Source organism: Anolis sagrei, chromosome 2 (genome assembly GCF_037176765.1).
Source record: "Anolis sagrei isolate rAnoSag1 chromosome 2, rAnoSag1.mat, whole genome shotgun sequence".
Lineage (NCBI taxonomy): Eukaryota > Metazoa > Chordata > Lepidosauria > Squamata > Dactyloidae > Anolis > Anolis sagrei.
The window spans coordinates 17,951,097-17,967,899 of NC_090022.1; the positions used below are offsets into that span (position 1 = coordinate 17,951,097).

The 16,803-nt window shown below is 43.2% G+C and overlaps 1 protein-coding gene across 1 annotated transcript in view; it reads left to right on the forward strand.

Annotated features, from left to right (window-relative positions):
* The first annotated feature begins 310 nt into the window (after positions 1-310).
* LOC132765698 (E3 ubiquitin-protein ligase TRIM7-like) overlaps positions 311-16,803 on the forward strand; it is a 29,267-nt gene continuing 12,774 nt past the window's right edge. The window contains exons 1-4 of the mRNA XM_067465372.1: positions 311-744; positions 6,916-7,011; positions 10,209-10,439; positions 14,662-14,684. Of these exons, the coding sequence (XP_067321473.1) occupies positions 334-744; positions 6,916-7,011; positions 10,209-10,439; positions 14,662-14,684 (761 nt within the window). The 5' untranslated portion in view covers positions 311-333. The remainder of the gene's footprint in view (positions 745-6,915; positions 7,012-10,208; positions 10,440-14,661; positions 14,685-16,803) is intronic.

Below are 16,803 nucleotides of genomic sequence, written 5' to 3' on the forward strand. Positions count from 1 at the left end.
TGCCTGCCATAGATGTGGGTGAAATGTCAGGAGAGAATGCTTCTGGAACATGGCCAGACATGGCCAGAACACTCACAACAACCCAATTTTAAAACTGGCTGAGTCTTCACTGCCATATAATCAGTTCAAAGCAGATGATCTGGATTCAGAACCTGGGTTATAGGGCAGGGTGGATGGGATTTGCCTGAATTGAGCAGATTACCCCACATGACACAGGCATGGTTTGAACTCAGCAAAGATTCGGTGTGATTTCCAGGAAAGGGAAGCCTCGCCCAGCTTCTGTAAAGAGAGAAAGTGAAACCAACTTTGCTGTTCAAAGAAAAAGTGAGAGCCATGGCTGCTGCTTCTGGAAATCCAGTGGGGAATTTCTGCCAGGAGGCCACTTGCCCCATCTGCCTGGACTATTTCAGGGATCCGGTGACCATTGTAGAGTGTGGGCACAATTACTGCCGTGCCTGCCTAGTCCAATGCTGGGGGCCCTCGAAGCAAAAGGCCTCCTGCCCCCAGTGCAGGGCGAGAGCGCAGCCACAGCAGCTCATCCCCAACCGGGCCTTGGCCAACTTCGTGGAATTGACCAAGAAACTGAGCCTCCGGGGGGAGGAAAGGCTCTGCCAGAAGCACCAGGAGCCCCTCAAGCTCTTCTGCAAGGAGGACCAGAGCCCCATCTGCGTGGTTTGCGACCGGGCCAAGGAGCACAAAGATCATCAGGTGGTTCCTGCAGAAGAGGCTGCCCAAGAGTTGAAGGTAGGGAAGCTTCCATCCTTGGGTGCATCTCCACTGCAGAATTAATGCAGCTTGACATTACTTGAACTGCCATGACACAGTGCTGTGCAATCCAGGGAGCTGGAGTGAGGCACCAGCACTCTTTGACAAAAGGGTTAGAAGGCATGATCATCAAGTTTGCAGACGACACCAAATTGGGAGGGATAGCCAATACTCCAGAGGACAGGAGCAGAATTCAAAACGATCTTGACAGATTAGAGAGATGGGCCAAAATTAACAAAATGAAGTTCAACAGTGACAAATGCAAGATACTCCACTTTGGCAGAAAAAACGAAATGCAAAGATACCGAATGGGGGACAATGCCTGGCTCGACAGCAGTACGTGTGAAAAAGATCTTGGAGTCCTCGTGGACAACAAGTTAAACATGAGCCAACAATGTGATGCGGCGGCAAAAAAAGCCAATGGGATTTTGGCCTGCATCAATAGGAGCCTAGTGTCTAGATCTAGGGAAGTCATGCTACCCCTCTATTCTGCTTTGGTTAGACCACACCTGGAATATTGTGTCCAATTCTGGGAACCACAATTCAAGAGAGATATTGACAAGCTGGAATGTGTCCAGAGGAGGGCGACTAAAATGATCAAGGGTCTGGAGAACAAGCCCTATGAGGAGCGGCTTAAGGAGCTGGGCATGTTTAGCCTGAAGAAGAGAAGGCTGAGAGGAGATATGATAGCCATGTATAAATATGTGAGAGGAAGCCACAGGGAGGAGGGAGCAAGCTTGTTTTCTGCTTCCTTGGAGACTAGGACGCGGAACAATGGCTTCAAACTACAAGAGAGGAGATTCCATCTGAACATGAGGAAGAACTTCCTGACTGTGAGAGCCGTTCAGCAGTGGAACTCTCTGCCCCGGAGTGTGGTGGAGGCTCCTTCTTTGGAAGCTTTTAAGCAGAGGCTGGATGGCCATTTGTCAGGGGTGATTTGAATGCAATATTCCTGCTTCTTGGCAGAATGGGGTTGGACTGGATGGCCCATGAGGTCTCTTCCAACTCTTTGATTCTATGATTCTATGATTCTAAAGAGGTGAAAGACCTTAGAACAGTGTTTCTCAACCTTCATAATGCCGCGACCCCTTAATACAAGTTCCTCATGTTGTGGTGACCCCCAACCATAAAATTATTTTCGTTGGTACTTCACAACTATAATTTTGCTACTGTTATGAATCATCATATAAATATCTGATATGCAGGATGTATTTTATACAAATACATGCTATGTCCACATTTGAATACTGGTGGGGTTGGGGCGGGGGGTAACTGATTTTGTCATTTGGGAGTTGTAGTTCCTGGGATTTATAGTTAACCTACACTCAAAGAGCATTCTGACCTCCACCAATGAGGGAATTGAACCAAACTTGGCACACAGAACTCTCATGATCAAAAGAAAGTACTGGAAGGGTTTGGTGGACATTGACCTTGAGAGTTGAAGTTGTAGTTCACCTACATCCAGAGAGCACTGTGGACTCAAGCAATGATGGATCTGGACCAAATTTGGCACGGATACTCAATATGCCGAAATGTGAACACTGGTGGAGTTTGGGGAGGGGGGGATAGACCTTGACATTTGAGAGTTGTAGTTGCTGGGATTTATAGTTCACCTACAAACAAAGAGCATTCTGAACCTCACCAACAATAGAATTGGGCCAAACTAACCATATAGAACCCTCATGACCAACAGAAAATACTGTGTCTTCTGATGGTCTTTGATGACCCCTCTGACATCTCCTTGTGACCCCCCTGGGGGTCCCGACCCCCAGGTTGAGAAACGCTGCCTTAGAATCATAGACTCCGAATTGGAAGAGAACTTGTGGGCCATCCAGTCCAACCCCCTTGCCAAGAAGCCGGAAAATCGCATTCAGAGCACCCCCAACAGATGGCCACCCAGCCTCTGTTTAAAAGCCCCCAAAGAAGGAGCCTCCACCATTAATATAGGCTATTACCATTCATCCTCAGATTAAATTTACTGGCCATATGAATTAATACAATATAGCTTACTTAGATGTTTTGGCCATTAAAAACCAATAAATTGATTGTCAATAATTATCAAAAACTCACAGACAGGAATGCATTTTTACATTATAACAGGTTTGAATCAGGGGAGCAGGGTGAGGAGATTCCATTTGAACATGAGGAAGAACTTCCTGACTGTGAGAGCCGTTCAGCAGTGGAACTCTCTGCCCCGGAGTGTGGTGGAGGCTCCTTCTTTGGAAGCTTTTAAACAGAGGCTGGATGGCCATCTGTCAAGGGTGATTTGAATGTAATATTCCTGCTTCTTGGCAGGGGGTTGGACTGGATGGCCCATGAGATCTCTTCCAACTCTTTGATTCTATGATTCTAGGGTGAGCTCCTGCTGTCAGTCTCAGCTCCTGCCAACCTAGCAGTTCAAAAACATGCAAATGAGAGTAAATAAATAGGTACCACTCCAGCAGGAAGGTAACAGCACTCCATGTAGTCATGCCGGCCATATGACCTTGGAGGTGTCTATGGACAATGCCGGCTCTGCAGCTTAGAAATGGAGATTAACACATGGGGAAAGAAATTCCGAGATATATCCACAAGGTTAAAAATGTATAACTTACAAAACAAAAACAACCCTTATAGAAAATTGGAAACAAGAGAAAAACTTAGTGAGAAATTAATTGGGTCTTGGATTGACAATATTCATAAAATTAAACATATGAGTGTCAAAGAAACCCAAAGGAAAATAATCTCCAAAAGGTATAGAACCCCACCCAATTAGCAAACATAATGGGAAATAGCTCAAACAAATGTTGGCACAACTGTGGGGGGATCGGTTCATTCTCCCACATGTGGTGGGATTGTAGAAAGATTCAGAACTATTATTGTAAAATAAGGACGGTAATGGAAGACATAATAGGGAAAGAATTAATGTGGGATAAAGCCAGATTCATGTCCCTCACCATAAAGGCAAAGGAAGATAACAATAATTGGAGAGAAATCCTAAAATATATTTATTTATTTATTTTTATTTATTTATTATTTAAACTTATATGCCGCCACTCCCCTGGGGCTTGGAGCGGCTTACAAGAATGGCTAAAATCTAACAAAATTTAAAGGCAGTTTAAAAACAATTTAAAAACAGCAATATTAAGCATTAAAAGCCTGTCGAAACAGGTATGTCTTACATGCCCTGCGGAAAGCTAGTAAGTCCGCAAGGCACGGACTTCAGGTGGCAGAGTATTCCAGAGTGATGGTGCCACTGCTGTGAAGGCTCTGCGTCTGGTTGCTGTTAGACGCAAGGTCTTGACACTGGGGATTTCCAATAGATCTTGGTCCTCAGAACGGAGGGATCTCTGGGGTTGGTGGGGGGTGACGCGGTCCCTCAGGTACATCGGCCCCAGACCATGCAAGGCCTTAAAATATTACAGCCGCAATACAGGCCACGATAGCCCGGGGATGGAGAGATGATACAAAATGGGATTTGAAAACCTGGTGGGCCTATCAGAATATATAATTAATGATTTTATCAATCAAAGGAAAAACAAGTATATAAATAGTCAAATAGAACAAGACTGCTTTAGGAAATGGTCTGTGCTAATTGACAAAATAGACGGAGACAACAGATATAGCATTTTGAACCAGGCTTTCCACACGGTTAAATTGATGCAATGACATGATTTAAAATTGCTGTTCCAGGGGGGTGAGGGGGGGGGGGGGGGAGAAAAAGAAATAGAGATGAGCACCAGCCCTCAGAGGCAGACATGACTGGACTTAATGTCAGGAGAAAACTTTTACCTTTACCTTAACAGTTTTCACAGCTTACCTCTAAAAATAACCTATCTTATAAATGCTGGGAATTAAACACAACTGTACCCAACAACAGGATCTCGAGAATCGTATTTATTTATTTATTTATTTACCATATTTGTATATCGCCTTTCTCAGCCCAAAGGCAACTCAAGGCAGTTTACAGTTGGCAACAATTTGATGTCCAGATACCATAAAATATACTTAAAAACATCTACCATATAATATAAAAATCAAACAGAACCAATAAAAACATATAAAACATATATCACCAGCGTCTCCTTATTAAAATCAATGCCAAATCACATCATTCCGTTGTTCTATATTTGCCTGTTACACTGCATTTGTGACTCTTGCTCAAAAAGCAAGCTTTTGACTTTTTTTTACAGAATATTAAAAAGCAAGGGGCCAATCTAATATCTCTAGGGAGGGCTTTCCACAGCCGAGGGGCCACCACTGAGAAGGCCCTGTCTCTCTTCCCCACCAGATGCATCTGTGAAGAAGGCGGGAGAAGAGCAGGGCCACTCCAGACGATCTTAGTATTGAAAAAGTTAAAGATCAGTTCAGATCCAAGTTCAGGGCTGTCCAGAGCATCTCATTAACAAAACTAGCATCAAGGTACCAAAAGTCCCCGAACCAGCCTTTTGGGGGACAAAACGAAACCCAGAGACAATAGACTGGTATGGCCTCTTACATTAACCAACTTGTCCAAACACGTAATTAAAATTGTGAAAAAATACTGGAATCTTGTAAGTGATATACCCGGCTGTGGGAACCTTCCTATAGTCATCCATAAGAGAACACAAAATATTAAAGATATGTTGGGACACTCTGATATAGATTATCAGCTACAAACTATTTTTTTTAAAAAAAAACCCATATTTTATTGTGGTATAAACACAAATCAGCAAACCATATTCCAAGTGTTACAAACATAAATCTCGAATAGTTCAACAAATATTAATGGCATTATGCTAGTTTACACTAATGTAAATTATATTTTTCATTCCCTCCCTCCTCAACCACAGTTTATTTCTACTAATCTTGCAGATCCAGCCACTGGTGCAGTCTTTGTATTTTTTTTCTTTGATGCAATCGTTGGCTCCTCCATTTTTCACCCAGTTGAAGTAGACCTTCCACCTATTTGTAATGTTGTTTTGTTTATCCGTTCTTGTTGCTTGCTTAGTCATAATTCCCATAATAACTAACAACACTTGATCATACACATAATCATTCCAATTATTTAATGTCCATTTCGATTTGTGTTTCCATCGTCTAGTGATCACCGCATGTGCTGCTCTTATTGTTACTTTCAATAACTCCTGGTAATTGATTGTTATATTTGGGTGATCCAAAACTCCCCATAGTAGCAAATTATTATTAATTTGAATTTTTATCTGCAATATCTCCTGAATTTTTGCTTGTATCATTTGCCAGAATTGTTTTATTTCAGAACACTCCCACCACATATGTGAATAAGTACCTTTTTCTTACCATATAAGCCAGTTGTTCAGGGGTTCTATACCATCTTAATACCATCTTTTTTCTAATTCATTATATTTTTCTGTTTTTATTTTATTCATGTTCCTAATTATTTTCTCTATTTCTTGTGTCCGTAAAGATTTAACCCCACTCCATTTGTTATGTATTGCTGTAATCATAAACTCCTTATCTTCTACCATTCAATTGTATTTCTGCCACTGTTCCTTTACTTGTTTTTTCTCTTGTGTTTAGCAATTTATCTACCTTTAATTCTTCAGTGGGGTGTCCAACCTCTTTTTGTAACCTTTTCTCAAATCCCTCTTAATTTTTACCAATTCTCCTTTCCCCCTTTTTCCAAAAACTCTGGCCAATTAATTATCTCTCCATTTTTTTTCCACATATCTTTTACCCTCCTTAATCCCTTTTCTTCTAAGTTATTTGCTAATCTTTTGGGGAGTCCCATGCTCTTAATAGGAGATTTTCCTGATATTTTATATGCCCATAGTTTTTGCCGTTTTTGCCTTGACATTTGGGAGTTGTAGTTGTTGGGATTTATAGTTCACCTACAATCAAAGAGCATTCTGAATGCCACCAATGATAGAATTGGGCCAAACTTCCCACGGAAAATACTGTGTTTTCTGATGGTCTTTGGCAACTCTTCTGACACTTCTCGCGATCCTAGGTTGAGAAACTGCCCTAAGGGAAATTAAAGCAGTTTCCAACATATACCTATGTGTGTGTGTTTGCGTGTATCATTTTTTCTGTTGGTGGTACTGAAATTAATATGTGTCTAACCATTGATGGCATCTTGGAAATGGAGAAATATGAAATAATTCTTTTTTAAAAAAGTAGAAAAACAAACTAACAACTTTTGTGTCTTTTCAGGAGAAGTTACATGGAAACTTATGGGAACTAAAGAAAAGAGAAGAATACATTCTAGCAAATACAGAAAAGATAAAAAAGGAAGGCCAAAACTTACTTGTAAGTGTCAATTTTACTAGGAAGCAAAGAGGTGCTAACTTCGCCGCACATTTATTGATTACACAGTTCAAATAATATGCAGGATTTTATCCCATTTGTCAAGATGAAACTTCAGAATCTCTTTGAACAAGGCTCCCCCCCCCCCCCCCCGTCGCCATTTATTTATTTACTGCATTTCTATGCCGCCTTTCTCAGCCCAAATGCAACTCAAGGCAGCTTACACTGGCACAATTCAATGCCACAATGAACATAAACAAAATTAAAACAGAATTAAAAACAATTAACACACATTTTAAAAACTCTGTAAAAGCATTAAAGGCATCAAACACTAGTAACTTCCTATTAGCTCAATTTTCATTAGCATATTAGGCATAACTTCCCCTAGTCCAGCCCACCCTCCACCCTGTTCTCTATGAAAACAACCCTTTTTGAGCTGCACAATAAATCTGCCAAACCCGAATAAACTTTTTTGGTTAATAAGAGCTTTCCCTAGAAGCCTCTACTCAAGCATATGGTTTGTTGTTTATTCATTCAATCGCTTCCAACTCTTTGTGACCTCATGGACCAGCCCATGCCAGAGCTTCCAGTTGGCCATGGCCACCCCCAGCTCCTTCGTAGTCAAGTCAGTCACTTCAAGGATACCATCCATCCATTTTGCCCTTGGTCGCCTCCTCTTCCTTTTTCCTTCCATTTTCCCCATCATAATTGCCTTCTCTAAGCTTTCCTGTCTTCACATTATGTGGTCAAAGTACTTCTTCTTTTCCTCTAATATCCTTCCCTCCAATGAGCAGTCTGGCTTTATTTCCTGAAGTATGGACTGGTTGGATCTTCTCACAGGCCAAGGCATTTTCAGAACTTTCCTCCAACACCACAATTCAAAAGCATCTTCCTTCACTCAGCCTTCCCTATGGTCCAGCTCTCACATCCATAGGTTACTACGGGGAATACTACGAGCTTTTACTATGCAGATCTTTGCTGCCAGTGTGATGTCTCTGCTCTTCACTATTTTATTGAGATTGGTCATTGCTCTCCTTCCACTTTACCATTCATGTGAAATGTGGTGCTGGAAGAAAATTATATAGAACTGTAATGCCAGAAAGACAAATAAGGCAGTGCAATCATGGGGTCTTTCAAGGGCATTTGCCTCTATGTTCTTTTGAACCTGAGAGAGTTGACTTGCTCAGGATCACACAGGCTGCACCTACACTGCCAGTTTCTGAATCCAGATTAATTTCTTTGAACTGGATTATATCAGCCTACTATGCCATATTATCCAATTCAAATCAGATAATCTGGATTCAGAAACTCGGTCATATGGCAGATGGGGCCCCAGTGGGTTTCCAGCTGGGGACAGTGATTCAAACCCTGGTAAAATTTGCTTTTTGAATTTTTGGGGGGAAATGAATATTTTTGCACCTTTATTGAATCCATTGATATAGAATGTGTGGGGTGACTGCACTATTTATTTACTCATCTTATATTCAGTCTGTTTATAAGTGTAAATAATGCTAATATATATAATCATAGATTTGAAATATCTTGTCCAATCCCCTGCTATACAGGAAAAGCACAATCAAAGTACCCCCGACAGATGGCCATCCAGCCTCTGTTTAAAAGCCTCCAAGGAAGGAGCTTACAACAAACTCCGAGGCTGAGAGTTTCACTGCTTATTTACCATATTTATATACCACCCCTCTCAGCCCAAAGGTGACTCGAGGCTGTTGAACAGGTCTTATGGTCAGGAAGTTCTTCCTAACATTCAGGTGGAATCTCCTTTCCTGTCATTTGAACCCAGAAATTATTATAATCTACTTCTCCCAAAGAAACTCAATTCTGAGTAAGTCCACAGCCCCAGAAACTTTGCATCACTCAAGTAAAGTGCACATGTATGTAAAAGTATCTATGCTAAATGTGTTATGGTATGCCTTCAAGTCATTTCCAACTCATCATGTGGTCTTCCTGGCAAGATTTGTTCAAAAGGGCATTGCCTTTGCGTTCCTCTGAGGCTAAGAGAGTGAGACTTGCCTAAGATCACCCAAATATAAAATAGTCACCAAAAGGGCAGATCTTTGAAAGTCTCTGAGAACTGCATTGTCTCTAAATTTTTATGAGATTTTAATGAAATGTCAGATGTTACCTTTTTTTGTACAATTGGCATCATCTTCCTGAAATGCTGCAAAAGATAGCGGTATGCCAACTTAGAATCATAAAATAATAGAGTTGGAAGAGACTACATGGGCCATCTAGTCAAACCCCCTGCCATGCAGGAAAATAACAAAGCACCCCTGACAGATGGCCATCCAGCCTCTGTTTAAAAGTTTCCAAGGAAGGAGCTTCTACCACACACCGATGCAGAGAATTCCACTGTTGAACAGTTGTTGAACAGCTCTCAGGAAGTTCTTCCTAGTGTTCAGATGAAATCTCTTTTCCTGTAATTTGAACCCATTGCTCCTAATCCTAGTTTCCAGGGCAGCATAAAACAAACCTGCTCCCTCTTCCTTATGGCAACCCTTTACATATTTATATATAGCTGTCATGTCTCCTCCCACCTTCTCTTTTCAGAGAGTGGACTGTTGTCGAGCCAGGCATCACCCATTCTGTATCTTTGCATTTCATTTTTTTCTGCCTAAGTGTAGTATCTTACATTTGTCCTTGCTGAAATTCATTTGTTAGTTTTGGCCTAGCTCTCTAATCTGTTGAGGTCATTTTGAATGCTGATCCTGTCCTCTAGAGCAGGGGTCCTCAGACTTTTTAAACAGAGGGCCAGGTCACTGTCCCTCAAACTGTTGGAGTGCCGGATTATAATTTGAAAAAAACATGAATGAATTCCTATGCACACTGCACATATCTTATTTGTAGTGCAAAAAAACCCACTTTAAAACAATACAATGTTTAAAATGATGAACAATTTTAACAAATATAAACTTATTAGTATTTCAATTGGAAGTGTGGGCCTGCTTTTGGCTGATGAGATAGGATTGTTGTCATTGTTATGTGCTTTCAAGTTGTTTCAGATTTAAGTTGACCTGGGCGAGGGCCAGGTAAATGACCTTGGAGGGCCGTATCCGGGCCCCAGACCTTAGTTTGAGGACCCCTGCTCTAGAGTATCCGTTATCCCTCCTAGTTTGGTGTCATGTGCAAACTTGATACGCATGCCCTATCCTATTTATTTTTCCTGCCCCATCTCTTTGTTTCAGATGCATACAAGAGCAGAAAGGGAAAACATGGTGGCAGAATTCAGAGAACTGCATCAGTTTCTGGAAGAACAAGAGAAACATCTGCTGGCCCAATTGCAGGAGGTGGAGAAGGAGATTATAAGGGAAAGAGAGGAGCAGCTGGCCCGGGTGGCCAAGGAACTCTCCAGATTTCAAAATCTCATTGCAGAGATAGAGAAAATGAGTCAGAAGCCAATGAGTGAGTTCCTGCAGGTATGACTTGTTTTAATAGAAAAAAATAAGAAACTGGAAACATCCAATTAAACCTGGAATCTACTCATAATTATAGTATTATAATTCCAATTGTAGCATCCTGCTTCCTATAGCATCCCTAAATTTTCAATTTGTTGTTGTTCTGTGCCTTCAAGACATTTATGATTTATGTCAGCCCTATGATAGAATCATTGAGTTGGAAGAGACCACAAGAGATATCCAGTCCAACCCCCATCCATGCAGAAAAAGCACAATCAAATTTCTCCTGACAGATGGCCATTAAGCCTCTATTTAAAAGCCTCTAAACATAGATAAATAAAACTGTTGATACCAGTTGTACAGATCCAAGGACATACTGTGCTTCAAAACCCAAAAACATCCACATGGAGAGTTGAGATAGTGACAAGTTTGCTTTCTGGGGTTTACTGTACACAAACTTTATTTGCTGCCCAGTTTACTGTATTGTTGCACTTTGCTGCGCTCCTGTAAAAATGTATTGCACTCATTGAATCTGTAGCTCAGCTATGTTTCTTTCAGCCGTATTGTTTTTATATTGCTTTCAATTGTGTTATTATTTGTTTTATCTGATGTTTTAATTGGTCAACATGTGTGTTTTAATTGTAATCTTGGGCATGTCCCTTGTAAGCCACCCCGAGTTCCCTAGGGGAGATGGTTGGTGGGGTATGAAATAATAATAATAATAATAATTATTATTATTATTATTGCATTGAATTATTTAAAATATTATATAAAACTAGCTGTGCCCTGCCACGTGTTGCTGTGGCCTATAGTAAAACTTATCAAAGTTGAGGTAGATATCTTGACTATTATGAAAGAGAGGTACCTACCTATTCCTTCCTCCTTTTCCTCCCCCTTTCTCTCCTTTCTTCCTTCTCTACCTCTTTCTTTCTTTCTTTCCTTCTTTCACTACTTGGTTTCATCCTTCTCTCTTTCCTTCATTCCCTCCCCCTTTCTTCCTTTGCCTTTCTTCCCTCCCTGTTTGCTTCCTTCTTTCACTTTTTATTTCCTTTTATTTCACCACCATCATAACAATAACAATAATGCAATGCATTGCCTCTGGGACCTGACACCTCTCCCATTCCCCCTAAAAGGGTCTCATAGGAATAATAGCATAATAATAATAGAAATAACAACCTTTACCCGCCACGCGTTGCTGTGGCCAAACTTCCCTCTTTCTCGCCTTCTTTCCCTCCTTCCTTCCTTCCTTCCTTCCTTCCCTCCCTCCCTCCCTCCCTCCCTCCCTCCCTCCCTCCCTCCCTCCCATCTTTCCTTCTCCTCTTCCTTCTCTATCTCTTTCCTTCCTTCCCCCTTTTTCTTTCTCTTCTGGTCTCTTTTCTTCCTTCTCTCTTTCCTTCTTTCCTTCCCTCCCTCTTTCTCTACATCTTCCCCCTTCCTTCACTCCCTCTTTCCTTCCTTCATTCCCTTTTTTCTTTCCTTCTCTCCTTCCTTCCTTCCCCCTTTTTCTTTCTCTTCTGGTCTCTTTTCTTCCTTCTCTCTTTCCTTCTTTCCTTCCCTCTCTCTTTCTCTACATCTTCCCCCTTCCTTCACTCCCTCTTTCCTTCCTTCATTCCCTTTTTTCTTTCCTTCTCTCCTTCCTTCCTTCCCCCTTTTTCTTTCTCTTCTGGTCTCTTTTCTTCCTTCTCTCTTTCCTTCTTTCCTTCCCTCCCTCTTTCTCTACATCTTCGCCCTTCCTTCCCCCTTTTTCTTTCCCGCCCTCTGTCTCTCATTTCTTCCTTCTCTACCTCTTTCCTACCTCACCCCTTTTTCTTTCTCTTCTGCTGTCTCTCTTTTCTTTCCTTCCATCTTTCCTTTTCTTCTTCCTTCTTTCTCTAACTTTCCTTTCTTCCACCTTTTTCTTTACCTCCCTTTCTCTTTCTTCCTTCTTTCCTATCTTTCCTGGATTTTGACAGGGCGGGAAGGGGCGGGGTGGGGTTTGGAAGTAGCGTGAAGTAAAAGGAGGTAAGATTGGGGCAGGGGAGTGATGGAGTGTAGGGTTGTGTGTGTGTGTGTGCAGCGGCGGGGGGAGTGATGGAGCGTGGGGTTGTGTGTGTGTGTGCGGCGGCGGGGGAGTGATGGAGCGTGGGGTTGCGTGTGTGTGTGCGGCGGCGGGGGGAGTGATGGAGCGTGAGGTTGTGTGTGTGTGTGGCGGCGGGGAGTGATAAAGCGTGGGGTTGCGTGTGTGTGTGCGGCGATGGGGAGAGTGATGGAGCATGGGGTTGTGTGTGTGTGTGCGGCGGCAGGGGAGTGGGGTTGCGTGTGTGTGTGCGGCAGTGGGGGAGTGATGGAGCGTGGGGTTGCATGTGTGTGTGCGGCGGCGGGGGGAGTGATGGAGTGTGGGGTTGCATGTGTGTGTGCGGTGGCGGGGGAGTGATGGAGCGTGGGGTTGCGTGTGTGTGTGTGGCGGCGGGGGGAATGATGGAGCGTGGGGTTGTGTGTGTGTGTGCAGCGGCGGGGGGAGTGGGGTTGCGTGTGTGTGTGCAGCGGCGGGGGGAGTGATGGAGCGTGGGGTTGTGTGTGTGTGTGCAGCGGCGGAGGGAGTGATGGAGCGTGGGGTTGCGTGTGTGTGTGCGGCGGCGGGGGAGTGATGGAGCGTGGGGTTGCGTGTGTGTGTGGTGGCGGGTGAGTGATAAAGCGTGGGGTTGCGTGTGTGTGTGCGGCGACGGGGAGACTGATGGAGCGTGGGGTTGCGTGTGTGTGCGGCGGCAGGGGAGTGGGGTTGTGTGTGTGTGTGCGGCAGTGGGGGAGTGATGGAGAGTGGGGTTGCATGTGTGTGTGCGGCGGCGGGGGGAGTGATGGAGCGTAGGATTGCGTGTGTGTGTGCGGCGGCGGGGGAGTGATGGAGCGTGGGGTTGCGTGTGTGTGTGCGGTGGCGGGGGAATGATGGAGCGTGGGGTTGTGTGTGTGTGTGCAGCGGCGGGGGAGTGGGGTTGCGTGTGTGTGTGCAGCGGCGGGGGAGTGATGGAGCGTGGGGTTGCGTGTGTGTGTGCGGCGACGGGGAGACTGATGGAGCGTGGGGTTGCGTGTGTGTGTGCGGCGGCAGGGGAGTGGGGTTGTGTGTGTGTGTGCGGCAGTGGGGGAGTGATGGAGAGTGGGGTTGCATGTGTGTGTGCGGCGGCGGGGGGAGTGATGGAGCGTAGGATTGCGTGTGTGTGTGCGGCGGCGGGGGAGTGATGGAGCGTGGGCTTGCGTGTGTGTGTGCGGTGGCGGGGGGAATGATGGAGCGTGGGGTTGTGTGTGTGTGTGCAGCGGCGGGGGAGTGGGGTTGCGTGTGTGTGTGCAGCGGCGGGGGAGTGATGGAGCGTGGGGTTGCGTGTGTGTGTGCGGCGGCGGGGGAGTGATGGAGCATGGGGTTGCATGTGTGTGTGCGGTGGCGGGGGAGTGATGGAGCGTGGGGTTGTGTGTGTGCATGCGGCAGGGTGTGTGTGTGTGCGGGAAGCGGCGCAGCGGGGCTTGGAGTGGGCATGGCTTCCGCAGAGGGAACATTGGCCGGAAGGCTGTGGCGCGCCCAGGGAACTTGTGGCTGGGCGCCAATGCGCATGCTCAGTTGTTTTGCCGTATTGTGAGTGTGTTGCTGTGTTGTTTTTCATTTTGAGTAGATATGTTTGTACCTTGTTGGTTGTGTTATGGGCATGGGAATTTTGGTTAAGTTTCGTTGGGGTTTTTTTTAGTTTTGTTGTTTTGCCGTTTTGTGAGTGTGTTGTTGTGTTGTTTTTCATTTTGAGTAGATATGTTTGTACCTTGTGGGTTGTGTTATGGGCATGGGAATTTTGGTTAAGTTTCATTGGGGGGTTTTTGAGTTTTGCTGTCCCGTTGAACCAACCTAACAGATTTATATATATAGATGAGCTCTGGGCATTGCCTTGTTAAACTTACACATATGTTGTGGTTAGATTTGGGTATTCCAACAAACAGGGGGGGAAATCCAAAACACTTCTGTCCCACGCAATTCAGGAAAAGGGATACTCAACTTGTATCACGTTTTGTTGTAATAATAGTTATAATTTGCTGCCAAATCTGCTTTGCTTCATGGTGACTTGATGAACGAGAGAGATCTAAAAACCCTTGTCATAAACAGCACTGTTCAGACATGCATTTGTACATTTCCACATTTAAAAAGTATCCACACTTTGGGTAAGAATATTCTTAAAAGAACCTTTGGCAAGTACTGAACAAGCCACTTCTTCTGTCTCTTTCTTCTTAGGACATTGAAAACACCAGGCAAAGGTAAGTGGATCTCACTGTTTCCCTGTACTGAAAATGGGTTGGATACTAAGAGTGCAACTACACAGTAGAACTAATGCAGTTTGACACGACTGCCATGGCTCAAAGCTGGGAGTTGTAGTTTTACGGAGTTTTAACTTTCTCTGCCAAAGAGTGCTCATGCCTCACCAAACTACAAGTTCCATGATTTTATATTATTTATCTGTAACAGTTTACACTAGCATCATTGAGTCTACACTTACATATAACTCAGTTCAAAGCAGTGTAGATAAGGCGTGGTGTAATCCTACAGTGTAAGTGCATCTTGCATGTGAGCGGCTGACTTCAGGCTGCTAATGAATTTGTCTTTCTATATATTATTCCTTTCATTTCCATTACTCATTGCTGACATTGTTCAAGAAATTTATTGATTAGCCCTTAGGCTATATCAAAATAACAAACCAAATAAAAAGGCTTGATAAAACATGATTACACTCTATAGTAAGTTAAATAAAACACTTATAACAATACAGTAAATAAATATGATAAAACTGAATATATACATCACGTTTCTATATCACTTCTACAAAAGTTATGAATAAGGTCAAATACGCAAGCTAGGAGAGGCTCCACAGTGATTTAATAGAGGACATTGCTGACATCTTTTGTGACTGTTTGTACATGGCTGGATCTGCACTGCCATATAATCCATGTTATGAAAGCATACAACCCAGGTTATCTGCTTTGAGTTAGATTATGAGTCTACACTTCCTAATAATAATTGATGGAAGTCAATAGTAGAAAACAGTTGAAAGTGCAAAATTATTTATTTATTTATTTATTTATTTATTATTTACTTTGCTTCTATACCGCTGTTCTCAGCCCAAGGGCGACTCACAGCGGTGTACAACATGGGAAGAACAAAATACAAAACACAGTATAAAAATAATTCTCAAACCATTATGCAAAAAACATTATACAAAAAGCATTATACAAAACATTGTCATTATTACGAAACCATTCAGCGTCGTCTCGTCGTCCAAACCACAATCCAATATCATTTTCCGTTATTCCATTCCTATAGTCATTACCAATCATTGCACTTCTTGTTCGAACGCCTTCTTGAACAACCAGATTTTTAATTTTCTGTGGAATATCAACAGGGAAGGAGCCTGTCTGATGTCCACGGGAAGGGTGTTCCACAGCCGAGGGACCACCACCGAGAAGGCCCTATCTCTCGTCCCCGCCAGCCGTGCTTGTGAAGCAGGCGGGATCAAGAGCAGGGCCTCCCCGGAAGATCTCAAAGTCCTGGTGGGCTCGTAGGTCGAGATGCGGTCAGATAGGCATCTTGGGCCGGAACTGTTTAAGACAAATAGTAGGTACTGAGAAAACTGGCAAAAAACGCTCTCCAGGAACAGTTCCTGGGAAAAATTGAGAGCAGAATTGAACAAGGAAAAAACATGGATGTGGCTCACAAATGGAACATTTAAAAAGGAGACGGAGGGACTGATTCTGGCAGCCCAAGAACAAGCCATTAGAACCAATGCCATCAAAGCCAGAATTGAAAAGTCGACGACAGATCGACTCTGCAAAGAAGCAGATGAAACAATAGATCAGCTGCTGCAAGATTGCGCAGACATACTATAAGCAGAGGCATAATACTGTTGCTCAGATGATCCACTGGAACTTGTGCTACAAATACCATCTGACTGCGACAACAAATTGGTGGGAACACAAGCCTGAAAAAGTTACACAAAATGAACATTTCTTTTTTTTAAAAAAATAAAACTGTTTATTTTTGTTATGGCACATAACAGAAAAGCAAATCATGGCAGATATAATCAGATTACAATATTTTTGATGTGTACATGCCAATCTACCTTAGACAATCAACCATTTAATTCTGACATTGAGTACAAATTATTATCAGTTACTTAACTTAATACTCATAGACTTGCTATTTCTGCCTGTTTTCCACTACTTTCTGTCAAAGCTTGCTATTCAATTTTTTTTCCATAACATTAAGAAAATCAGCACATGGCATTTTACACACAGCAGACCATACACTCATCCCAAAACCCCTATCCCACAAAATAAAACCTCTTCCCCACACCCGTGCACCCTTCACCATGACTTTCAAAAT